The 26,948-nt window shown below is 42.2% G+C and overlaps 3 protein-coding genes across 4 annotated transcripts in view; all 3 read right to left on the bottom strand.

Annotated features, from left to right (window-relative positions):
• The window catches only part of LOC118560330 (E3 ubiquitin/ISG15 ligase TRIM25-like), a 75,132-nt gene that overhangs the window by 38,960 nt on the left and 9,224 nt on the right, over positions 1-26,948 (bottom strand). Inside the window, exon 2 of one of the 2 annotated variants that reach the window (XM_036131270.1) lies at positions 18,360-18,629. The exons of the other annotated variant lie outside the window; for it this stretch is intronic. The gene's annotated coding sequence lies outside the window, so the exon portion shown is untranslated. Of the gene's footprint in view, positions 1-18,359; positions 18,630-26,948 lie in introns of those variants that run through there. 2 annotated transcript variants of the gene reach the window in all.
• LOC118560337 (E3 ubiquitin/ISG15 ligase TRIM25-like) lies at positions 1,345-3,215 on the bottom strand. The gene has a single exon (XM_036131279.1). It carries the CDS (start codon positions 3,213-3,215, stop codon positions 1,560-1,562), a length of 1,656 nt encoding a protein of 551 aa, XP_035987172.1. The 3' UTR covers positions 1,345-1,559.
• On the bottom strand, positions 1,345-20,307 carry LOC118560328 (tripartite motif-containing protein 16-like). Its single transcript, XM_036131267.1, has 2 exons — positions 18,675-20,307; positions 1,345-1,588 (listed from the first exon to the last, which is right to left on the bottom strand). The coding sequence occupies exons 1-2, from the start codon at positions 20,305-20,307 to the stop codon at positions 1,560-1,562; spliced, it is 1,662 nt and encodes a 553-aa protein (XP_035987160.1). The 3' UTR covers positions 1,345-1,559.

Below are 26,948 nucleotides of genomic sequence, written 5' to 3' on the forward strand. Positions count from 1 at the left end.
CCTCTGACGTGGAAGCTCTTTCTCAGATGTCTGGTCCTGATGTTGTTTCTACTTGATGATGGTAAAAACAACTTCAGTTTTTATGGCAGCACCTTTTGCTCATTAGTGTTGGACTGTTGGGAGGATCCTGGCAGCGTCTCGCTGGTTCTGGGTCTTCAGAACAAGTCCAATCTCTGAGGAGCGATGCAACACCTTCTCCATCACCTGCTCAGCTTTCTGCCTGGAAAACACTCAGCAGAAGCTGCGTTCAAGGGAAATGGGACATTCTGCTGTTTGTGGGTGTTTCAAACGCTTCATCAGAACAAAGTCTGTGTGTCTGTTCTGGTGAGACGATCCAAAGTGGGATTAAATGTGTTTGGTGTTGGAATAAGGAGCAGTTCTGCTGTGTTTTCCACAGGCTGCATGAGTCACAGCAGCAAGACGAGCAACAATCAGTTCATTTCAAGCTGCTGGTGAATCTGACCTCAGATCTGTAGAGCATGTTTATTCACAGCAGGACGCTGACATGAAGGTTTCCTCTCTTCAGCAGAACAAAGCCAGGTTCTGTGGAGAGCCACAGCTTCTGGGTTTGGATATTCAGTCACACTTTACTGCTGCTGTCTGCAAACTGAAGCAAAGAAATGTTTCCAACAGCAAAAAGAGTTCAAGATCAACTGAATTAGAATGAAAAGCAGCAAAAATCAGCTTTAAATCCCTGCAGTTCTGGTCCAAAAACAAATGGAAAGTGTTGAGCTGCTCAGAGTGGTTAAAAAAGATTATGTTAAAAAAACAGTTTAATGCCAACAAAAATAAAGTAAAGTGACTCAGTGGACAGAAACATTGTCTCACTTTAATACTTAAAGTCTTTATTTATTGAAATCACATTAATGATCATCACAAATATTAGATTTAGGTCATAATTGTGGTATAAATCTGTAACACTTCATTCAATAAAACACCATAAATTCACATTATATCTCTTCATTACAGATTTTGCTGCTAAACACATCCTGTAAATTTTAAGTTTCAAATAAAACTATATTGTACAGCTGCATTGTCAGTTTTACTGAAATACTAATTAGAATTGTGGTGATTTTGTAGTTTTGATGTTATTCACCTAAAAGATGTTTTAAATTAATGATCAAACATAATAAAACATTCAAAATATGATAATTCTCAGATGAGAAATTTACAATATTAGATGATATCTGTTGTCTCATGTGTGTCTAAACTGAACAAAACGGATCCAAACCAGAACCGGATCAAAGAACTGGTTCCACTTTTTAAACCTGGGGATCATTTGACATTTTATTGCTGAGTTCACAGTTTTTGCTGCTAAAAGCAACAAGGAGGAAAAACAGCAAATATTCTGGTGCTGATCAGCTGGTTTAGAAAACAATGTTGAGAAATGAACAAACCCAACAGAACCAGAACATCAATTCTGAAGGAAAACAAGTGCTGACAATCTCTGACTATTGATTTCTGTGCAGTTTAGACATAAAACAACAACCATCAAGAAAATAATCTGCTGGAGATTTAAAAACCAGAATCAAACTCACTGAACCTTCAGTGGATTCTGTCTATTTGGGTTTACAGAACTCAGCAGAACCTTCAACACAAACTCCAGCATGTAGCGGCTGAGTGAAGGTGGTCTGGACTCTGTGGAGGAGAGTCATGGTTTCAGAGACGCTGTAGAAGGACAGAATACCTGCTCTGTGATCCAGGTACACTCCTACTCTGGAGGAACCAGGACCTGAGATGGAGGTCCAGATGTTGTTGTGACCAAATCCATAACCTCCTTGGTAACAATCTAATGTCCAAGATTTGTCATTAGCTCCAAATAAACATTCATTCCCACTTCCTGCTCTGCTGATATTCTTGTATGCGACTGCTACATAAACTCCCTCTCTCCACTCCACCTCCCAGTAACAACGTCCAGTCAGACTCTCTCTACTCAGAACCTGAGAACAACCAGTGAATCTGTCTGGATGACTAGAATAAGACTGAGGTTTATTCATAAATGTCACCTTCCTGTTCCCCTCTGATAGTAACAGATAACTGTTTGCTGTGTTTGGATCCAGTGTGATTTCACATGAATATCTCAAGAATCCAGCTCTGCTCTCTGGTTCTGGTTCTGACAGTGAAACATCCACCTCAGTGAGTCTCAGTGAGATGTTTGTCCATGCGTCTCTCAGGATGTCCTGTAGTTGATCTCTGAGCTCTGACACAGCTGCTGTCACATCCTCAAAGTAGCTCAGAGGACGGATCTTGATGCTGGATGAGTGTGTAGACTCACTGAGTGCTGACAGTGAGGGGTAGTTGTGGAGAAACTGGTTGTGATCCTCTGTGTCTGAGAGCTGCTTCAGCTCAGCGTCTTTCCTCTTCAGCTCAGTGATCTCCTGCTCCAGCTTCTCCTGAAGCTCTTTGACTCGACTCCCTTCAGTTTCCTGCTGGGATCTGATCTGCTGCTTCACATCAGAGCTTCTTTTCTGGATGAGACGGATCAGCTGAGTGAAGATCTTCTCACTGTCCTCCACTGTTTTATCAGCAGAGTGCTTGATGGCCTCCAGCTCCTGTTGAAGCAGCTTCACATCTTTCTCTCTGTCCTGGATTCTCTGCTGGATGTTTTCTCGTCTCACCTCCAGCTCTCTCTGCCTCTCAGTCCTTTCTGCTGCAGCTGACACTGTGTCGTGGCCTTTATGTTCATCCATTAAACAGATAAGACAGATACACTTCTGATCAGTACGACAGAACATCTTCATCACCTCATCATGATGAGAGCAGATGTTCTCCTGGAGGTTCTTGGAGGGCTCCACCAGCTTGTGCTTCTTAAATGCAGCTGAATCATAATGAGGCTGAAGGTGTTTCTCACAGAAAGAGGCCAGACAGAATAAACAGGATTTGATGGCTTTCAGTTTTCTTCCAGAGCAGAAATCACAGGCCACATCTTCAGGTCCAGCATAGCAGAGATCAGCAGGAGCAGCTTGGAGTCCAGTCTTCTTCAGCTGCTCCACTAAAGCTGCTAACATGGTGTTTTTACCCAGCTCAGGCCTCGGTATGAAGGTCTTCCTGCACTGAGGGCAGCTGTGGATTCCTTTCTGATCCTCTTCATCCCAGAAGTTTTTAATACACTTCATACAGTAGCTGTGTCCACAGGGAATAGTCACCGGATCCTTCAGTAGATCCAGACAGATCGAACAGGACAAGGTTTCTCGGTCCAGCTGGTTCTGCTCCATTTCTCCTCTCGGTCACAGTGACTGTGTGAGTTTCATTTCCTGAAAACAGCAACAGCTCTGAGCTCTGATCTACGAATCACGTGTCAGAGCAGAGAGGCTGCAGCCAATCAGCTTTCACCTCCAGCAGATGTTGCTCCACCAGCTTCAAGGTGTGTCTGAGAGCAGGAAGAACAAGGAGGGTTATCAGGTTTTACAGCCTGCAGAATAAGGAGCAGAGGTCGTCTTTATAAAGCTTGCATACGCACAAAATGGACCTGAAACGTTTGAATATCCCTTTCCATGCAAAATTCAGATCTATAAAAAAAAAAAACTTGAGGGGAAAATGTTCGGTCCTCACGGCAGCTCTGACCCAGGCTGACGTAGGAAATTGGTGACACAGATGGTAAAGTGGTGAAATGCAGCCAAACTGCGTCATGATTCCTCTCAGACGTTCAGTTTCACTCCATATCAGACTTTAATCGTAGATCAACTTCATCATAAGCCTTCAAAACCACAAAAAGGATCTTTAAATAAATCAAATAAAAATACCCATAAGCCAACTTAAATCTTAAAAGTCCGCAGAAAATTTTATCAGGGTTTTCTACCATCACTTTCCCCAATTATTAACAGGGTGACGGGTTCCATAGATTACCAGATTATTGTGAAAAGGTGTGCAGCAATTATTTGCTGTAAACGGTCAAACACACCCGAGCTTTACATTCTGCCATAACCTGCAGGGAGAAGAGGCTACACCCGCCTCCAGGTGCTGAAAGGCAGCTCCCCAACCCCAGAGCACAGAAAAGGTGACCATGCAGCACTCAGCGTCCATCAGCTGACTAAAATGTTTTTTGAGTTAGGGTTCATTTTAATAGTTTTTTTATTTCTGGGTTGGGGGGGGGGGGGGGGGGGGGGTATGCTTTTCTTTGTTCCGTTCTTTTACGGCACTTTGAATTGTCTTGTTACTTAAATGTGCTTCAAATAAGAATGCCTTGCCAACTGGTCACTAGGCAATTTTATTTGTAGCAAATTTCAGTACAAAGATAATGCAAAGGGCTTGACATGATTAAAATATAGGACAATAAAAACAGAATAAAAGCAAGTTGGAAAAAATTTAGAAAAAATAAGCAAAATAAAAAATAGGAAATGGAAACAGAAACCAAATATGAATAATTTTAAAAACTGCTGGACTACAAAGTTTAACTAATGATGTTTCAGTAAATTAGTTTAACTAGAACAGTTGAATGCAATCCTAAACAGATGTGTTTTTTTTATCTTGATTTAAAGGAACTCAGGCTTTCAGCACTTTTACAGTTTTCTGGAAGCTTGTTCCAGATAAGCGGAGCATAGGAACTAAATGCTGCTTCTCCATGTTTGGTTCTGGTTCTGGTTCTGCAGAGCAGGCTGGAGCCAGAAGACCTGAGTGGTCTGGAGGGTTGGTGCCCTGATAACAACTCTGTGATGTATTTAGGAGCTAAGCCATTCAGGGATTTATAGACTAACAAGAGGATTTTAAAGTCTATTCTCTGGGATACAGGGAGCCAGTGTAAGGACTTTAGAACTGGGGTGATGTGCTCTACTTTCTTAGTCTTAGTGAGGACGCGGGCAGCAGCGTTCTGGATCAGCTGCAGCTGTCTGATCCACTTTTTAGGCAGACCTGTGAAAACACTGTTGCACTAATCAATTCGTCTAAATATAAAAGCATAGATTAGATTTGCCTGCAAACATGGAAGCCAGTAAGAGAAGCGGCCCAGAAATAGAACAGAATACAACATCATAAATTTGTCCTGTGGAAAAAAAATTCTGTGGGGTTTCCCAGAATCAACGGAGCGTTATGAAACTACAGGCTGTGTGTCTGTTCGGTTCTAAATTTTAACTACTAGGTGTTATTCTTACTTATTGTTTCTGTAAATACCAGAGCTAGATGCTTAAATGCATCAGGTTGCTGCCATGTGATTTATTGTTTTTACTAATTGTGATCAGGTAAAGTTAATGAAATGCATGTAAGAACATTTAACTTGATATAATATGATTGTTAAAAATTACAATTTAAATCTTCTCCTTTAAAAACTGAGTTTACAGTTTTTATTAATGCGGTTCTTTCTGGTACGCTGCAGGACGTTGACAGCGTCTTCACTGATGTGCCTCGATCTCAGTATGAGGATTATTTGATTTACTTTAAGGCACTCAGAGCTCCTTTCCCTTCTGCTCACGCTGACATTTTATATATTCTGTTCCCATAAAGTATTACACCCAGAACCATTGCTCTTTGGTAGCTTGCAGGAACTCTCAGCATGTTCTAACAAAATTATTGGAAGATTTATTAAAACCCTTAAAAAAAACTTGCATGTGGAGATCAAGATATAGCAACCCTTCATCACATTACTCTTGCCCAATTTACTGATTGTGTTGGCTGATATATTCAGCGGTGCTCTGCCACTGCAAGGTGTTGAACGCAACTCGTTCAAGGTTACGTTGGTGCTCAGTTTCATCTTGTTCCTAAACATCCTCACCAACGTGCTCCCTGAAGACAGTAGATGCTGTGAGTCGGGGTACAGACAAAACGATTTGTACTGTGCAAATAGAGCAAAACATATAAAAATGATAAGCAAGACAAATAACTATTATCATCTTAATGCGACACAGGAATCCATTTCTGAATTTCTTAAGTCCTGATGGTGACAAGCATCCTGGTGTCAATAGTGGTTGACAAAGGTGGCTCAAGATGGGTTTGTCTTTTATGCCTGCTTCTGTAAAAACGTCAAAATGCCAGAGACCACAAAGAAAACGAGGATGGAGATGAGTCTGGGTTTGTTGCCAGGGGAACAGGGTACACATATCGAGACTGAAGCATTTTCTCAGTGAATTTTGTCCCATGGAGTGACCAACTCTATCTGTAACTTTGATCTCTGCAGAAGCCAAAGGTGACATCAGCATCATACGGCGTGATGCGTCTGAGGACTCTCAAAGGCTCCTGAAGATGGTCAGATTCCTGGAGGCTTATGACACCAAACAGGCAGAAAGTGAACATTATCAGATGCTTGCAGATAAGCTGGATAAGACCTTTTATTGTTAATGTGGTATACATTGCTGCCAAATCCTCTAATATTCTACATTATGATTGCAGATTTCACCATTTTACTTTTTGGGAGTAACATAGCAAGCAGATAATACCTAATTGTCTTTGATCCCTAAATTAATAATAGATGTAGATCCTTATAATAGGATTATTTGCTAAAAGCACTGTTGTCTTAAACCATGTTACTTGTCAGTACTTAAGCATTTCCAACTATTTCATCAAGGTACTCGTGTATAGGGCCACTTTTTATTAAAAACTACAAATACAGTAAATAATATAAGCAAATTGCAAGCTTCACATCGAAGGGTATAGTAAAACAAATTCAAAACAAATACACAGCTTTTCAGAGGCAAAAAAAGTCACTACCTAAATTTACCAAAGCAAATAGGTACTAGGCCTCCCATAAGTGCACTATGCCTTGCAGCAAGAAGGTCCTGGGTTTGACTCCAACCCTGGGTCTTTCTGCATGGAGTTTGCATGTTCTCCCTGTGCGTGGGTGGGTTCTCTCCAGGTACTCCGGCTTCCTCCCACAGTCCAAAACCATGACTGTTAGGTTAATTGGTCTCTCGAAGTTCTCCTTAGTGCGTGGATGGCTCTTTGTCCTGTCTGTCTCTATGTTGCCCTGTGATAGACTGGCGAGAGGCGAGAGGTGGAGTACACCCCGCAAAGGGTGTACCCCACCTCTCGCCCATTGATAGCTGGAGATAGACACCAGCACGCATCGCGATCCCATGAGGGATAAGCGTGTATAGATAATGAATGGATGGATCGACCTGGGTCAGGAGCTGTCCAAGACATTACTGAAACTGAAGGGATTGTGGGGACCCTTCATCATCGTGAAAGGAATGTGATACAAAAGCAAATTATTTTGGTCAAGGGAGCATATAGATTGGTCTCTGGTACTAAGAAAGAATGTAACGTGGTCTAAAGCAACTAGATGCTGGTGAAAATGGTCATTCCAAAAAAGCAAAAAACAAAACAACTGGACTTTTGTCCAAAGTTTGAAAATATTTAGCTTCGTGTCCTGGAAGCTTTCTCAATTCAAAAAGTCTGGAGTAATGTGGAGTTACAAGCTTTATACTACTGTCCAACAAAGACCTTGTAATGGCTTAGATAACATACAAATTGAACTGAAACAGCTCCACCCCCTTAGTAACGAGCAGTCCTCATTACTAAGGGGGTGCAATGGGGAGATACAATAACTAATAATCAATTATTATGATTATCAATAATAATCAAGCTAGGTATATTAAAGTGCATTTATTTGCCAAATAATTTAACACATGGTTAATACTTTAACCATGATGTTTGTTGCCACCGTGTGGACAAATTTTTACCTGGAGTGTCCCCTTCCCCCTTCTACTAAATTAGATTTATCCAATGTTATTACTAAAAGAGCCCCTAGCTGAAATATTCTAAAATAAGTACATATTTGACACATTTTTTGGACAAACCGAAAAACAAAACAAACATTCTCAAAAATGCTATTTGTAGATAATTATTTTATTTTCATAGTTATAAATGTATCAGAATTGATCATATAGCAAACTATAATAAACTTTCACAAAGAAACATACAGTTTGGTCAAAAAACATTTTTATATTTATTCAGTTTTACATTTACACGTCCTCAAGCTACCAAATATTTTTTTACAAAAACACGCTTAAGCTTTCATTTTTACCCTCATTATAATCTAACACTGAATTTCCTCAGAACCACCACATGTGAAGGAACAAAAAGAAGACCCTCTACCTTATCAAGCGAATATAATAGATCCCTTCTATTCTGAAACTGTTTTTGTCTGAAGGTTTCCTGTTCAGTTTCAGGTTTTCTGTTTCCTTCGTTGCCTTTTTAGGAGAAGAAAAACAAAGAGGGTCAGAATATGTTGGACAATATTCCAAGTAAATATAAGAACGCTATTTCTCATACCTCTTTGAAATTTTTTCTATGAAAATTCCACGCCTGGTTTAGTTAATGTGTTTGTTACTATTAATTCCATGTAGGTTTGTTTTATAAACAAATAAAAATAACCACAAACCCTATTACTAAGTATTATTTTACTAACCTTCACAGTCCAGAAATCGCACAACAGCAAAAGGATGATGGTGACCATGCAGACAATAAAGCCAAAACTGAGAAATTCACATAGTAAATAAACAAAGATGGTGCATGTCCGGATGAAGAGGTGGAAGAAGGATGCCAAAGGGTGTCTGGAACATCCGTTAAATTTTATGTTTCAAAGATCCGCTTGGTAATGATAATGTAATGACAGGGTGTAAACACACACACACATCCTTGGTTTAAATACTTACTGAGGATTGTGACTTGACTTCCTTTCATTTTCAATCCTATCTATGAACTTACTCTGACCTTAACCCTAAACCTAACCTTTTCCAGTATAAACCTAATCCTACCCTAAACCTAACTGACACCTTAATCCTAACTCTTAACTCTAGCCCAAAAAATGCGGGGACCAAAAAGAAAGGGTTACATCAATGTCCTCACGTTACAATTAAAATGCCCAATTTTCCTCACTGAGCAGCAAGTACACATACAAAAAATTTAACCTAATATTAGATCATTTTAGCCTAAAGCTTTCATCCTCCTCGCCAAAAAAAAGGAGACTCTTGAGAGTCCTGGAAAATAGAACACACAACAAAATCCACCAGAAAGCTTAACAAGAATCTTGCTGCCGACTCTAAGCACGCATTTTTGTCTATTTTAGATATTAACGGACATGTGACTGAATCATGCAATAACCTCCTATATGTGCCAAAGAAATATAAAAATTAAAAGAAAATCACCAGTTGATGCATTTCTGACGCAGGATTTTACCTGGTGGCATGGAAGGACCCAGAGAAAGAGTGGCCGTCAGTTTGCCTGAGTTAAATCTAAATGTGTACTATAGTTTCAGCCATGTGTTGCCTTTGAAAATAAGCCACTAACGTAACATCGGTTTATGAAAAAAAGTGTTGGCATGATCCATATAAGTCATTTTATAATTAAAAGTAACTTAGTGGAACAGTTGTGCCATAACTGTTACAATAAATGTAATGACATCGATACAGGTAGAGTATTATTCAGTCATAATATTGTCATAATGTCTGTCATGGTGTTTTGGTATTTGGCCAACGTGCAGAACACACTCATGAGGCAGGAGAATGGTTTAAGATGTTTGTTTAGGCTACAGGCTGTACAGGGTGGAGCATGGGCAGTGTTATGACGTAAAAGGCAACAGGGAGTGTGGGAGACAGGGAAGCATGGAAGAGAGTCTTTCCACTTAAAGATTTCATGCATCATTTGCAACTACTTGGGCATATTTAGTTACTTTGACGCAATTGTTTCAGGTCCTACCCTGCTAACATAAAACAATTGTGCTAAAGTAACTATGCTTAAGTAGATGGAAATGTGCATATATATTTTTTCAGTAAACAACAGTGTATGTAATACTTAGCTAGCAAGAAAACAATATTTACCACATCAGACGTTTCATTATCAACACCATCAACATAGTACACATGATGGGTGATTGAAAACTGTAGAATATTTAGTTATTTTCAACATAATCCTTCTTTGATGTCTCTCCAGAATGTACTTGCGATAGGACAAGTAAAAAAGGTGTTCAGGGAAATCAGCAGAAAAACGACAGAAGGCAAATCCAGTGACAATGAAGAAAATGGAAGGAAAAAAAATTAGGATTGAGGTTGGTAAATAAACGAACCAATAAGCATTTGCACTAACAACATGCCCACACACGCCCCTCTGGGAGGTCCGACAGTGTGGGCGTTCCAATAGGGGCGTGATTGTTGCTGGTTGTCTCCGCAGTTATTCCCTTTGGGAAAACAAAAAAACGCTCTCAAGCCTAGTGCCTCAAAACGAAAGACAAATATGTGTGTGGGGCATTCAAAACTCAGACTGTCTGCCTTAAGCCAGACGCGTGGTCACCCTACTGTAATCCGTTATTATTGTGTTCTTTCCTCCGTTATTGCAGTTTTGCAGTTGTTGTGTACCTCTGCAAGACTTTGCAATGTATGCTTTGTTTAATAAAAAATAATGGAAATAAGAATAAAACAAAACAATGGGAGGATGACGTCACATCCGGTAATGACGTGCAGTAGGGCCGTCACACACAGCGCTGCGGTCATTCCTTACTCAAAGGGGTCAGAGCCAGCAGAGGCCTGACTGGCGTTGCCTGCTGAGTCCTAACAATGTCATTCTTTAGTTTTTTCTATAGGTTTATATTGTTTTCTTAAATCCGCCATTGCTGGCAACAGTTTCCATTATTCTTTTATAGATTATGAACGTAAAGGTTTTGTGAGCCCAGTTTTTCAAGCTTGCTCTTTGGGTATTATAGTGACACTTTTGTACCACCAGGGGGCTCCGTTAAGCACATACCCGTTTGTTCCTTTAGAAAGCATAAGATTTAAGATGAATGAGATATTTTCTATTCTATGACTTTAGTTTTTATATAACACCTAGTTACATTATTTTGGGACCAACTGGATGATTTTTCAAAACTAAAATTCACGTTATTAAATCTGGGTCAATTATGTATATACATTTATTTATTAATTTTAGAACTAATAATGGGAAACCATTGTTGTTAATTGTGCACTAACACCAAAACATGGTCTCTGACAAATGTATTGCTTTACATTAGCCTAAGGGCAGCAAAGTCAACTGCAATTTATGATGATAATAATAATAATAATAATAATAATAATAATAATAATAATAATAATAATAATAATAATAATAATAATAATAATAATAACATTGGCTTGGACTTAGATTCCTCTTTTTTATTGCTTGCAAACAGATATTACTGTGTAAACTGGATTGCACAAGATAAGCTTTACAAGACATTTAAATTGCAAAAATAAAGTTTTAATATATTAACATTGTTGCATAAACATACTACTAAATAAAAAATAGAAAAAAATAAAACAAGTTATTCAGTTTCTCCTTGACAAAAAATGCAAATCAAAAAAGGCTCCACAAAACAGTTAGAAATGCCAGTTTACAACTTTCTGTACACTCTTTTCCATGTGTTTATTTACAACTTCTGGTAGACTTCAAATAAACTGGCAACGGAGTGCATTCGGTAAAAGATGCCAAAAGGAAGGCCCACGTTCACAACAGCAGCCCACATGCTGAACTGGTAGAACTGTGTTTCAGTGTCGTGATCAAACTGGGGACGAGCACCAAAGGCTGGCATGATCCACAGCTGTGAAATACAAAAAGAAGAGGCTTAGCGTCCGGGAAGTTGGCTGCTCTGAATGTGAGAGAGAACGGGAGAAAGATACTTACAATGACGTTACCCAGTAGCAGGAACGCGCAGACCTCTCTCAACACTCGCCTCTTCCACAGCTGTTTGTGTCTGTCTTCTGCTGCCTTACTGTTGCCACGTGCTTCAGTGTCAGGGTTGGATTTTTGGTCTAAGTCTCTAACTTGTAATCCGCTTCCATCTTTGCTGGACTCCGCCGCATATGGATTTGCAACCACCGTGTCAGGCTCAGCCTCATGAAAGGGCTCCCGGTGCAGGCCCACAATTATGAAAAAGTTCTGTAGGCCGAGCTGGAGTACCATCAGTATGCCCCAACTCAAGTTGAGCCTGTTCAGGTGGCCCTTGGCCCCAGTTGCAACCATGGCAATAATGGAGAAATAACTAACAATGAATTTCCCCAGTGAGGCACCCACCAGCAGCCCCACGTCCAGACTCTGGGTGGGGTTCTTCTCCGAGATGTGCTCCCTGTGGTCCACCATGAAGATAGCGCTTCCGACGATGGTGCAGACACACATCGTGGTCGCAATGACTATGTTCATGACAAAGTGCATCATCAATGCTGTGTCATGGCTTTCTTTGTCAGAGAAATTAGTTTTCATATCGATTTCATACACAACGAAGGTCGCAATGCCTGCTGCCACGAGGAGGATGCCCAAAACGAGGCCAATGACCACATCCTTGAGGTTGAATCTGGCGTGGTGGTGGTGGTGGTTGCTTTCGGGCGCCGCTCGGCCCACATTCTTCCACATGACGAACGCCATGGTGGAGGCAAAGAGGCTGTACTCGATGTTGAAGGGGTACAGGTAGTAATAGGCATCCTTGAAGATGTCACAGGAAGTGTGGCTGCACGTACACTGGTCATCTCCATAACTGGCTGTAAGACCACAAATCACATAACACGATATAAAAGTGTTCCATTGTTTCTGCATATTGACTGCAAAAAATCAGCTTTCATTTGCTGAGCCTACCGCTCTTGATGTACTGCTGCCGTCGTGAGAGCTTAGCGTGGTCGGTTGAGAACTCAGGAGAAATTGTTTGGTGAAGGGACTCCTCTGTAACTTCAGTCATCCATAAAACAAGGTTTGTGGAGAGGGTGAGCATCAGTCCGCAGCTAAAATATGAAAAAAGGGAAAAGATTAACAATGATCAAGCTGAGTCGCACCAACCCATCTGCTAAGTTTTCCTTTGACTGAGATTGACTGGCAATCTGTAGGTCACATACAGAAAAACCTGAATCAATCAATATTTAATTAATGTAACACCAAACAGTGAGCATTTTAATATACTTTATTTAGTATTTTCTAAAAAATACTATGATGTTTAAATAGTTGATTTATGCATAAATGAGGTATTTAATGTACTCCTTTCATATACTGTTTGAAACCCACTGCTTCTATTAGGGCACCTAAAGCAGTTTTCTTTTTTTTTATGTTATAATCCTCAGACAAATAAGCAACGACTTCACAATCAATCAAAATCACCCAGATATAACTTGATCAGCCCATTTTTAATTATTACAAAACAAAGGCAAAGAATCTGTCTCGCAAAAATAGCTGTTAAACAAAAGGTTATTAAGTGGGCTACTGGACTAGGATGAGCTTCTTGTAAAGGCCCATTTGGGTGAGGCACATAAACCAGCATTGGCAAAACCACATGGGCACGCCATAGAGGCCTTACTTGTGTCTTCAATGTGTATTTTTTATCACCACAGCGGTGCTAAACTCACCTTATCCCCCAAGTTGTGTTGATTTCCCACATACAGTATTAATTCAACTGACATTTGACCACAATGAGACCTGAGATCCAATTTTTAGGCCGTTTCCTATATTCCTCTGGACCCCATTTGTAAATGTTGGTTTGGAAGGCACAACTTGAACTTTTATTTCTCTTAGGCTATTCCATGTGTTTGGGGACAGAACGTTGGCAGATAATATGCATACACCTTAAAAGCTTACCGTGAAAGGTTCTTTTGGACCTGCACACAGTCCCTTGAATGGATCCAGAAAAAGTATGTCTACAAGTGCAATATGCAAAATATCAATACTTTTCAAACATCAGGACTGAAGAACATTAGAAAATATTTGATTTCTACCTGTACGAGAACAAAGACAACTTGCACCACAGGGAATGCAACTTTAATGGCTGAATCACAGTGGAGGTACCCCACATAGCTGACTATCTTAAAGATGTCCATGATGATACTGAGGATTCCAAAGAGCAGAAGTCCACCTGAAGGACAACCAACATTTAGAGAAGCAGACAATTATCGATTTGTCCAAATAAAACTCCTTACATTAGTTGTTTAATTGTTAAAATTGTACTTTACCTCTGAGCCAAATGGGTCCCGCATGTCTATCCTTGAAGACAGAAACATTTCCTGCCCTGGAATTGTAGGTGAAATAGACCATCCAGATCGAGGTGAGCAGAAAGAGGAAGATGAGGAAACTCTGCAGGTCCAGGCTGCTGATTTTGACAATCTCTGAAGTGCCCGCGCTGACAAAGGCGCAACCCAGGATCAGGATGTTCAGGCAGATGAATGCAGAAAGCATCCAACCCCAGTTTTTGCCCCTGTCCCACGCCATCTCAGCTGAAGAGGTGTCCAGAATTTTTTTTTAAAGAAAACTAACTTAAGAGACAAACAAACAAACACCATCTTGTTTGTTTGTTTGTATACATACATACATACACACACACATATATATATATATATATATATATATATATATATATATATATATATATATATATATATATATATATATACTCAGTCAGATATTTTAGAAATCAGGGTGTTTAATGTACTTTTCTCTGCTTCCATCCCTGCTACCCATTAGCATAATATTGTGTTTATGTGGGAAAAATTGTAGCTGTAAAGCATGAGGATTATCTATCAGACAATCTTACTTATGGAAGGTAATTCCCCAGGATCTGGTTCCTAGTGTCCTTTTATTTGCGCACCCATAAGAGGAGTAAAAGTCGGGCTTCCTGAGACGTAGCTCTGGAAGTTTGCTTACTTTCAATAGAAAATCGAAATTATTTATTAAGACAAAAATTTAATTCAATCAATTGGTCCCATGTAGCCCCTAAAGGGGTGACGTTTTCAGTCAGTTGATTCATCTGGAAATCGGAAGAGAATTCACCGGATTCAGAGTGTCTGAAAACATAAAGTACCACTTTCCTGTGGAAAGTACCACTTTCACGTGTATTCTCTCTGAGCGCAGCTTGGTCTGACCTAAGATGGCCGCTCTGTCGGCACGCCTCTCACCCGACGACGGGGCGTCTACGTATACATGTCTGTGCTCACGATCACACAGGCGCAGCCTTTATCTCCGTTTATTTTTCCATTAACAACTCGTATCATGTAAGTATGTACAAAAAGAAACTAATTTAATTTATTTTCTCTTTTAAAAGTTTATGATTCAAGAATGTTCTTTTGCTATTGATTATTTGCTAATATAAAAATAAATTGTATTATCTTGAGTGAAACAGACTATCGAAACACAATCTGTTGAAAAAGCATCCAATTTAGATCAGTGTAATGTCATTATGAAGGTGGAAATAATCTGTAACTGATAAATATACAACGGGTATTGAAATATTCAGCTAGCTTCTGATTTTACGGCAGATATACCGTGCATTTCTAGTGACATAGCTGGTCTACTTCTACCCTGAACAGGAAGTCCTTATAGATTATTTTAAGTTTATGGGTATGATGTGAAATATATGGTGTGGTGGTGAAGATTCTCAGTCATCCTGGTCATGATTAATCCAAAAAAAGGTTAAAAAAAATAAAACTGGATTTCTTTTCTGAAGCTGAAGGCGTTCTGTTTCCCATCCTGGAGTTCCAAGCTTTATAGACCTGCAGACGAGGCCTTTTTAGAGCTTAGATTCACCTGGAACTGGTCGCCCCCACAATGAAGAGTCGTTAGGCTCATCGTTAGCCTGGCTCACAGGAGGAATGTTGTGGTCACATGTGTGGAGGAAAGATAAGATAAGAGACTTTATTGATCTCACAGTGGAGAAATTCACGTGTCACATCGGCTCAATGATCAAAAGAAGGTGCCAAAAGGAGGAAAAGGTGCATGAGGTATATGACCCGCCGCTCTGACCTCTGTGGTTATGAAGTCCTTTGAGCGCCTCGTGCTTTCACACCTGAAAGAAATCACCGACCCCCTCTTGAACCCCCTACAGTTTGCCTACAGAGCCAACAGGTCTGCAGACAACGCTGTCAACCTGGCCCTTCACCACATCCTCCAACCAGTGGCGGCTGGCCAGTAGGGGGCGCTCGGGCGCCGCCCCCTTTAAATCGTTTAGATAATAAATGATTTCTGAACTGCAAAGTACTTAGAAATGTATTTATTCATACTGTGTGTCCAATAGACATGTTAGAATTTATTAAAATAGTAAATACATAATTCTATTTAATTGCTCACATTGTGCACACTTCCTCCTTTCCTATGTGCAGGGCGCCGGTCTAATGAGAATGAATGTAGCCGCGTCAACTTGGGCAAGCACGTGATCTGAGGCTGACTTTTAATTGGTTATCTAGGGTTTTTGCACAGGGCGCAGCGCTCTGTGTCCCGGACACACCCATTCTGTTGCGTCATTACTGGTAGAGTGTCAGTACTGGCTAATTTTTTTAAAAACATTGTGTGATTGGACAATCCCTGATTCGACTCAGCTCAGCTGCAGTTCATTAGGTTGATTCACGTTTACGCTTGCAAAGTTGAGTAGTTTCAAAATGAGAGAAAATTCTGTTTTGTCTTTACAAAAAAATGCTTTTACAAAGCGTTCACTTGAAGAAAAAAAACAGGATAAAGGAGCTTGGACCGGGTCGTCTTAATTTACAAATTCAGCAGCAGGCAAGTGATCTCTCCACTCCATGGTTGGACAAAGCAGTGTAGGTAGTAGTCAGCCAGTGAAGAAGCGTCGGACACTCAGTGTAGAAGACCATGAAAGGATTGCTGCAGAGGTGAGTTGTTGTGGAAAATCACTGTTACACTGGTTTATAGTAATGTTATTTAATATATTAGGAAGATGTGCGTTGTAGTTAGAAATACCTTTAGTTGTGTCTATGCTGTGTAGGTATGTTGATAATATAATGTTTGTCAGCAAGATATTTTATTATTTAAGTTGTACTGAAGTTTATGGGTAATGGGGAATAAAACATTTGGTTACTGAATTTTGTATAATCTTGTCCCACAAAAATGCTGTAACACATTTCATAACACAGCCTTTAAAAATGGCAGCAAATGTTATTAAAATCAGGAAAACAATCTAGAAGAAGTCTTTTCAGAAACTGTCACGCTCTTGAAGATCCTCATCACCACACCCATGACCACAGCAGAAGCTGAAAGGTGCTTTTCAACTCTGAGAAGAATCAAGACTTTTCTGAGAAACTCAATGACTCAGGACAGGCTGAATGCATTGGCCATGTTGTCAATGGAGAAAAGACTAGTCACAGAGATGACTGACTTTAACAATTAAGAATATAATTGAGAAATTTGCTGGGCAGAAGGAAAGGAGGGCAAAATTCATGTTCAAATAGTGCTATTTTTTAAGATTTGCTTTGTTTGTTTTTCATTTGTTTGTTTGTGTGCGCCCCCCTCAGTTTTTTTAGCACCAGCCGCCACTGCCTCCAGCACCTGGACTCTGCAGGAACCTACACCAGGATCCTGTTTGTGGATTTCAGCTCTGCCTTCAACACAATCATCCCAGCTCTGCTTCAGGAGAAGCTCTCCCAGCTGAATGTGCCCGACTCCACCTGCAGGTGGATCACAGACTTCCTGTCTGACAGGAAGCAGCACGTGAAACTGGGAAAACAAGGAGGTTATGACACCACAAAAATATGTAAATATTGAATACAATGGTTACATTCAGACTTCAGTAATGGTGCCAGCTGCAGGACTGAACGAGAAATTTACGAGAGCCTTGTAGAACAGATAATGTTTTTTTAAAAGCTTTAAATAGATTGCATTTAATGGCCGAGTGTCAGAAAGCACATGTCTGTGGCAGACTGAATGTCTCCAGAAAGGGGGGTTAGTCCAGCCCCCTTTCTGGAGCCGTGTGTGTGATAAAAGTCCGTTCCCAGGGTAAACGGACAGACACAACTTACAATTCATGGAAGATACTTCGGAATTAGATTGGGCTATCCGTGTCGTTGATAAAACTTGTAAGTTGTCTCCCATTTGGAATTCCAAATTGTAATAAAAATATGTTTTAACTGTTTCTGCCTTTGATTATTTCTGTCCTCTCTTGCTGCCAAGTCATCGAACCAGATGGGTGAGACGGGCCGTGGTAATATTGGAGTAGGAACGGGCCCAGAGTTTTATCAGTGGACAGAAACAATGTCTCACTTTAATACTTAAAGTCTTTATTTATTGAAAACACGTTCATTTTCATCAAAAATATTAGATTTAGGTCATAATTGTGGTATAAATCTGTAACGCCTCATTCAAAGAAACACCATAAATTCACATTATATATCTTAATCACAGATTTTGCTGCTAAACACATCCTGTAAATTTTAAGTTTAAAATAAAACTATATTGTACAGCTGCATTGTAATTTTTACTGAAATACTAATTAGAGTTGTGGTGATTTTGTTGTTTTGAGGTTATTTACCTTAAAGATGTTTTAAATGAATGGTTAAACATAGTAAAACATTCAAAATATGATAATTCTCAGATGAGAAATTTACAATATTAGATGTTATCTGTTGTCTCATGTGTGTCTGGACTCAACAAAACGGGTCCAAACCAGAACCGGATCAAAGAACTGGTTCCACTTTTTAAACCTGGGGAATCATTTGACATTTTATTGCTGAGTTCACAGTTTTTGCTGCTAAAAGCAACAAGGAGGAGAAACAGCAAATATTCTGGTGCTGATCAGCTGGTTTAGAAAACAATGTTGAGAAATGAACAAACCCAACAGAACCAGAACATCAATTCTGAAGGAAAACAAGTGCTGACAATCTCTGACTATTGATTTCTGTGCAGTTTAGACATAAAACAACAACGATCAAGAAAATAATCTGCTGGAGATTTAAAAACCAGAATCAAACTCACTGAACCTTCAGTGGATTCTGTCTATTTGGGTTTACAGAACTCAGCAGAACCTCCATAATAAACATAAACTCCAGCATGTAGCGGCTGAGTGAAGGTGGTCTGGACTCTGTGGAGGAGAGTCATGGTTTCAGAGACGCTGTAGAAGGACAGAATACCTGCTCTGTGATCCAGGTACACTCCTACTCTGGAGGAACCAGGACCTGAGATGGAGGTCCAGATGCTGTTGTGAAAAAATTTATAACCTCCTTGGGAACAAAATAAAGCCCAAGATTTTTCATTATATCCAAATCCACATTCATTCCCTCCTCCTGCTCTGCTGATATTCTTGTATGCGACTGCTACATAAACTATTCCTCCCCACTCCACCTCCCAGTAACAACGTCCAGTCAGACTCTCTCTACTCAGAACCTGATAATAATCAGTGAATCTGTCTGGATGACTAGAATCAGACTGAGGTTGATCCATAAATGTCACCTTCCTGTTCCCCTCTGATAGTAACAGACGACTGTTTGCTGTGTTTGGATCCAGTGTGATTTCACATGAATATCTCAAGAATCCAGCTCTGCTCTTTGGTTCTGGTTCTGACAGTAAAACATCCACCTCAGTGAGTCTCAGTGAGATGTTTGTCCATGCGTCTCTCAGGATGTCCTGTAGTTGATCTCTGAGCTCTGACACAGCTGCTGTCACATCCTCAAAGTAGCTCAGAGGACGGATCTTGATGCTGGATGAGTGTGTAGACTCACTGAGTGCTGACAGTGAGGGGTAGTTGTGGAGAAACTGGTTGTGATCCTCTGTGTCTGAGAGCTGCTTCAGCTCAGCGTCTTTCCTCTTCAGCTCAGTGATCTCCTGCTCCAGCTTCTCCTGAAGCTCTTTGACTCGACTCCCTTCAGTTTCCTGCTGGGATCTGATCTGCTGCTTCACATCAGAGCTTCTTTTCTGGATGAGACGGATCAGCTGAGTGAAGATCTTCTCACTGTCCTCCACTGTTTTATCAGCAGAGTGCTTGATGGCCTCCAGCTCCTGTTGAAGCAGCTTCACATCTTTCTCTCTGTCCTGGATTCTCTGCTGGATGTTTTCTCGTCTCACCTCCAGCTCTCTCTGCCTCTCAGTCCTTTCTGCTGCAGCTGACACTGTGTCGTGGCCTTTATGTTCATCCATTAAACAGAGACTACAGATACACTTCTGATCAGTACGACAGAACATCTTCATCACCTCATCATGACGAGAGCAGATGTTCTCCTGGAGGTTCTTGGAGGGCTCCACCAGCTTGTGTTTCTTAAATGCAGCTGAATCATAATGAGGTTGAAGATGTTTCTCACAGAAAGAGGCCAGACAGACTAAACAGGACTTGATGGCTTTCAGTTTTCTTCCAGAGCAGAAATCACAGGCCACATCTTCAGGTCCAGCATAGCAGAGATCAGCAGGAGCAGCTTGGAGTCCAGTCTTCTTCAGCTGCTCCACTAAAGCTGCTAACATGGTGCTTTTCTTCAGAACGGGCCTCGGTGTGAAGGTCTCCCTGCACTGAGGGCAGCTGTGGATTCCTTTCTGATCCTCTTCATCCCAGAAGTTTTTAATACACTTCATACAGTAGCTGTGTCCACAGGGAATAGTCACCGGATCCTTCAGTAGATCCAGACAGATCGAACAGGACAAGGTTTCTCGGTCCAGCTGGTTCTGCTCCATTTCTCCTCTCGGTCACAGTGACTGTGTGAGTTTCATTTCCTGAAAACAGCAACAGCTCTGAGCTTTGATCTACGAATCACGTGTCAGAGCAGAAAGGCTGCAGCCAATCAGCTTTCACCTCCAGCAGATGTTGCTCCACCAGCTTCAAGGTGTGTCTGAGAGCAGGAAGAACAGGGAGGGTTATCAGGTTTTACAGCCTGCAGAATAAGGAGCAGAGGTCGCCTTTATAAAGCTTGCGTACGCACAAAATGCTGCCTGAAACGTGTGAATCCCCCTTTCCACGCGAAATTCAGATCTATAACAAAAAAACTTGAGGGGAAAATGTTCAGTCCTCAGGGCAGCTCTGACCCAGGCTGACGCTCATTTTGGAGACGGAGGAAATTGGCGACACAGATGGTAAAGTGGTGAGTTGCAGCCAAACTGCGTCATGATTCATCTCAGACGTTCAATTTCACTCCATATCAGACTTTAATCATAGATTAACTTCATCATAAGCCTTCAAAACCACAAAAAGGACCTTTAAATAAATCAAATAAAAATGCCTATAAGCCAACTTAAATCTTAAAAGACCGCAGAACATTTTATCAGGGTTTTCTACCATCACTTTCCCCGATTATCACAAGTGTGACTTGTTCCATAGATTACAAGATTATTGTGAAAAGGTGTGCAGCAATTTATTGCTGTAAACGGTCAAACACACTCATGTGTAATGCTGAGGATGCTTTGGAACTGTTGGAAGACTTTGGATGAGGGAGAATTAGGAGGAAACGCATTTTCAGGGATCAAATATTTCCTGGCCAATGATGATGACTGGCCTATATACCGCTTTAGACTCTGAGCTTTACATTCTGCCATACCCTGCAGGGGAAAGAGGCTACACCCGCCTCCTGGTGCAGAAAGACAGCTCTCCAACCCCAGAGCGCAGAAAAGGTGACCATGCAGCACTCAGTATCCATCGGCTGCCTAAAATTTTTTTTTGTGGTGTTCATTTATATTTATTCTTTTCAGGTGGGGTGTGTGTTTTTCTTTGTTCTGTTCTTTTACTGCACTTTGAATTGTCTTGTTACTTAAATGTGTCGCCTCTGACTCTGTTCCCCGGAATCGCCCTCCGCGAAACCCACCTCCGACGCTGCCCAGCGTGAACTGTTGCCGCTGCCCAGCATGTTGAGGACGTGCTGCCCGGCGCACCCTAGTTCTGCCTTAGTTTTCTAGTTCAGCTTTAATTTTCTAGTTCTGCTTAGTGTTCTAGTTCTGTTTTAGTTTTCTAGTTTGCTCTAGCTTTCTAGTTCTGCTTTTGTTTTCTAGTTTGCTCTAGCTTACTAGTTCTGCTTTTGTTTTCTAGTTTGCTCTAGCTTTCTAGTTCTGCTTTTGTTTTCTAGTTCCTACTTTAGTGTACTTGTTCCTGCCCCAGTTATCTAGTTTTTCTCCTCCTAGTGACACCTACATTTTCTATTTTTGCCTCAGCCCTGTAGTTCCTGTCTCCGTCCTGTAGTTCCTGTTTTAGCCCTGAAGTTCCTGTCTTAGCTCTGTATTTAGTCCCCTAGTTTCAGTTTAATTTACTAGTTCCTGCGCTGTATGGGTTCCTGCACTTAAGTGTTCCTGCGCTTAAGGGTTCCTGCGCTCGTTAAGGTCCCTGCGCTTGATAAGGTCCCTGCGCTTGATAAGGTCCCTGCGCTCGATAAGGTCCCTGCGCTTGATAAGGTCCCTGCGCTCGATAAGGTCCCTGTGCTCATTAAGGTCCCTGTGCTCATTAAGGTCCCAGCGCACGTAAGCCGCCGCCAGAGCCCTCCAGCGCTCCCTAGTCGCCGTCTGTGCCCTCTGGTGCGCCCGGCCTATCGCTGCCCAGCGCACGCAAGCCGCCGCCAGAGCCCTCTGCTGCTCCCTAGTCGCCGGCTTTGCCCTTTGGTGCACCCTGTCCGTCGCTGCCCAGCTCACGCTCTGTCCCTGGCGTGTTAGGACGCCCTCTGTGCCCTAGCGTTTTCGTACGCCCTATAGCTCCCAGTGTTCTCTAGCCTCTTTGGTTCCCCAGTGTTCTTTAGCTCCTTTAGTTCCCCAGTGTTCTGTTTTTTGACTCTTGACAGCTTCTGCACCCTACAACTCTGCTTGGTAATAGACTCTGGTTACTCATGTCATCCATCATCCACCATGTGCAATAAACTCTCTTAAACCAGCTCTGTGTGTGCGTGCTGTGTCCTGGTTCATCCTAAGACAAAATATGATGAAAAGCAAGTTGGAATAAAATGTTGAAAAAAAATTAAACAAAACAAAAGATGGGAAATAGTAAAGGTCTGGTGACATGGACAGAATTTTTTTTTAAGATGTCAAGTCCGGGCCAGTATGAGGTATATTTGATTAACGTTAAGACACTCAGAGCTCCTTTCCCTTCTACTCACGCTGGCATTTTATATATCCTGTTCCCATAGAGAATGTCTTGGGTGTAGTGGGATCCTGCAGAGGGGAGTGTCTGAAATACTTTGTGACTGGGGTGTGATGGATCAGCCACAATCTTCCCCGCATGCCTCAGAGTCCTGGAGAGATGGAAGATTGCAGCCAATCACCTTCTCTGCAGACACACTGCAGTCTGCTCTTGTCCTTAGCGGTGACACCGGCGTACCAGATTGTGATGGAGGAGGTGAGGATGGATTCAATGATGGAGGAGTAGAACTGCACCATCATTGACCTTGGCAGGTTGAATTTCTTCAGCTGCCACAGGAAGTACATCCTCTGCTGGGCTTTCTTGGTGAGGGAGTTGATGTTCAGCTCCCACTTTAGGTCCTGGGAGATGACAGTTCCCAGGAAGCGGAAAGACTCCACAGAGTCCATGGTGGAGTCACAGAGGGTGATGGGGGTAGCTGGGGCTGAGTTCTTCCTGAAGTCCACAACCATCTCCACTGTTTTTACAGCGTTGAGCTCCAGGTTGTTCTCCCTGCACCAGGTCGCCAGATGGTCAGCCTCCCACCTGTAGGCGGACTCGTCATCATCAGATATAAGTCCGATGAGAGTGGTGTCGTCCACGAACTTCAGGAGCTTGACAGACTGATGACTGGAGGTGCAGCTGTTGGTGTACAGGGAGAAGAGCAGAGGAGAAAGAACACAGCCCTGGGGGGAACCAGTGCTGATGAGCTGTGAGTCAGAGTCATATTTTCCCAGCTTCATGTGCTGCTTCCTGTGGATCACAGACAGGAAGTCTGTGATCCACCTGCAGGTGGAGTCGGGCACATTCAGCTGGGAGAGCTTCTCCTGAAGCAGAGCTGGGATGATTGTATTGAAGGCAGAGCTGAAATCCACAAACAGGATCCTGGCGTAGGTTCCTGCAGAGTCCAGGTGCTGGAGGATGTAGTGAAGGTCCAGGTTGACAGCATCGTCTGCAGACCTGTTGGCTCTGTAGGCAAACTATAGGGGGTCCAAGAGGGGATCGGTGATTTCTTTCAGGTGTGAAATCACAAGGCGCTCAAAGGACTTCATAACCACAGAGGTCAGAGCGACGGGTCTAAAGTCATTAAGCCCTGTGGTCCTTGGCTTCTTGGGAACCAAAAACTGGTCCGGGGGTCACATCACAGCACTCCTCCCTCCTGGCTTTGACCCTCACCAGTTTGCCTACAGAGCCAACAGATCCACCAAGGATGCTGTTATCACAGCCCTCCATGCTACTCTGTCACATCTGGAGCAGAAGGGGAGCTATGTGCGGATGTGGACTATAGCTCTGCTTTTAATACCATCCTGCTTTTAATACCATCCTCCCTCACAGACTGGTGGACAAATTGGTGGACCTGGGTCTCCCTCACTCCACCTGCAAGTGGATTATGAGTTTCTTGACCAACCGACAGCAAAGAGTTAGGGTGGGGAAACATTTATCCACTGCCCTCAGCCTTAGCACTGGCTCTCCACAGGGCTGTGTGCTTAGTCCCCTGCTCTATTTTCTATATACACATGACTGCACCTCTACCCACAACAGCAACACCATCATCAAGTTTGCTGATGACACCACAATGGTGGAGCTTATCTCAGGAGGCGATGAGTCGGCGTACAGGAGTGAGGTGGAGCGGCTGTTGGTGTGGTGCAGGGAGAACAATCTGCTCCTCAACAACTCAAAGACAAAAGAACTCATAATAGATTACAGGAGGAAAAAAACGGACATTACACCACTAACCATTGGGGGAAAATGTGTGAAGAGGGTAGCTGACTTCCGTTTCCTGGGGGTCCACATTGAGCAGGGCTTCACATGGAACATCAACACCTTGGAGCTGACAAAAATGCCCAGCACAGACTGTACTTCCTGAGGGTTCTCAGGAAGAATAACATCAAAAAGAAACTGCTGGTGTCCTCCTACAAGTGCTGCATAGAGAGCATACTGACTTATTGTATCTGCGCATGGCATAACAGCAGCACTGCGGCTCAAAGGAAAGTTCTCCAAAGGATTGTGAATACCCTCACTGGAGGACTTGCACAGCGACGGCTGTCTAAAAAAGGCACAACCCATCACAAAGGACACCTCTCATCCCGGACATTCTCTGTTTACACTGTTGCCTTCAGGCACACGATACAGATAAATCAAAACAAGAACTAACCGTTTTAGAGACAGTTTTTACCCGACAGCAATAACAAAACTAAATGCAACCAAAAATAACCATTAATTATCATGGATGATGTGTGTGAGAATGTGCTATTCTTATTTATTAGTTGTTTTTTATCAGTTATTTGTTATTTATTTCTTATATTGTGTGTAAATTGTGGGACAGAGATTTTTTTTAAACACATGTACGGATCGATGGCATATGTTTAAAATTTTGTTGTTCTTGTGACAATGACAATAAAGTTTCATTCATTCATTCATTCATTCATTCGAACAGCGATGATAGTGGAGGATTTGAAGCAGGCTGGCACGTGACATGTCGCCAGTGAGGTGTTAAAAATGTCTGAACACTGGAGACAGCTGATCAGCACAGTGCTTCAAGGTGAATGGAGAGACAGAGTCTGGTCCAGCAGCTTTCTGGGGGTTCTGTCTTCTGAAGAGTTTGTTAAGATCTCTCTCGTGTATGGAAAGAGTTGTCACTGAGGTGGAGGAGGAGGAGGTGGAGGAGGAGGTGATCTGTTAGGTGGTGTCATGGGGGGTGATTGCAGGACTGTCCCTTTGTCTGTCGAAACGACAGTAGAAGTTGTTCAGGTTGTTTGCTAACTGTCAGTCGTTCATGGAGTGGGGGGCTTTAGGCTTGTAATAGGGGGTTTTCAGCTGACGTCACGCTCACGTGACTACTCTGCGCGTCCGCCATATTGGGTGGCAGTCGTTTCGCACCGTTGACCCGCATTGTATTACGCCTTAGGCAGTATTGGAAGTGAACAATGGGGAAAAGGTGTTTAATGGTTGGTTGCACAGCCCGTGGAGGTGGAGAACAACGCTCTTTCTATCGCCTACCAGCCGTAATCGTGAATCAGTGTGAAAAAACAAAACAGCTCTCTGAACAACGCCGTCACCTATGGCTGACACGGATATCCAGGTCCGATTTGGACGGTGTTAAGCTGGAATACGCCAGAGTCTGCGGTGCTCACTTTGTCACAGGTAATTAACTGTTAAGTATTTAAAACATGTAAGAATATATTAATAATAGGGCTTGGGCGTCATGACGTATTACTTTCCTGTTTTAATTTGATTAATTTCACCGTAACTTGATTTCAACCATGGTAAACCGTTGCTGTGTTGTGGGCTGTAACAGCGCAACACATGATCGCCATGGGAAAAACATAGAAACGGGTTAATTTTCCACCGCTTTCCTGCCTGGAGGCGCAACCACGGAGAACAACTGTTAGAGATAACAAAGAGTCGTCGGCCCGCTTGGACCGCGGCTGTAAGACGACCGAACATAACTTTCCACAGTATCCCGATGTCAATGAGAGTGTGTTCTAAACCTTTGAAACACATAGCAGCTAGTTAAAAGTAAATTACATGCGTGAGTGGTTGTTAGCACTAACGGTTAGCATGTGCCAGAGCCCGTCTGAGCACAGCTTACCTTTGAACGAGTTGCTGTGTTCCCACTGTTTGCTGGCTTTATGATCTGCAGCTCCTGAACCCATCCATTCGTAACAGTAACTTAGGGGACACAATGAAAATAAATGAACACTCCCCTCAATATCAACACTTTACAACAGTAAAGTGAAGTCCGCGCTCCTTCCGGGTTACGCCAGTAGGCAAAAGCCTACCGGCGTAAATACGGTAAATACAACTTAATTTTGCACTGGTCATTGTTCTGCTTAAATAATTAAAGCCGCGAGCGGCGTCGATCGGCCCTGCAGCCAAGCGCCTTCGCGCACCGCCGGCAGTCAGCCACCGCAGAAGCATGCGCCGCATTTGCATCGGATTGTTTACATTTTTACCACCTTATTAAAACTCACCCGTCCACGTATGATGGCGATTTCCTTGATGTACATAACCAGATGTGAACTGGTTGTGAGCCTCTAGATCCTTGTAAGCTCTCATTTCCTCAAGAGTGTGCAGAGGGTTTTCACCGAACACCAGGTAATGCACTATGTCGCCGTGCTCTACATTTGGCCAATCATCTGGATTACGGCTAAACATGGCACCGCGGAGGGCATATGGGTCCATATGGTCGATCACGGAACATTTCCTCAGATATACGTCCTTATCT

The sequence above is a fragment of the Fundulus heteroclitus genome, unplaced genomic scaffold, assembly GCF_011125445.2.
Source record: "Fundulus heteroclitus isolate FHET01 unplaced genomic scaffold, MU-UCD_Fhet_4.1 scaffold_42, whole genome shotgun sequence".
NCBI lineage: Eukaryota > Metazoa > Chordata > Actinopteri > Cyprinodontiformes > Fundulidae > Fundulus > Fundulus heteroclitus.

Excerpts from the sequence above, each read along its gene's own strand:
- LOC118560337 (XM_036131279.1), bottom strand. The coding sequence starts at position 3,215 with ATGGAGCAGAACCAGCTGGACCGAGAAACCTTGTCCTGTTCGATCTGT.
- LOC118560328 (XM_036131267.1), bottom strand. The coding sequence starts at position 20,307 with ATGGAGCAGAACCAGCTGGACCGAGAAACCTTGTCCTGTTCGATCTGT. Across the intron at positions 1,589-18,674 it reads AGTTTATGTTTATTATGGAG|GTTCTGCTGAGTTCTGTAAA; the intron begins GTTCTGCTGAGT and ends TTTGTGTTGAAG.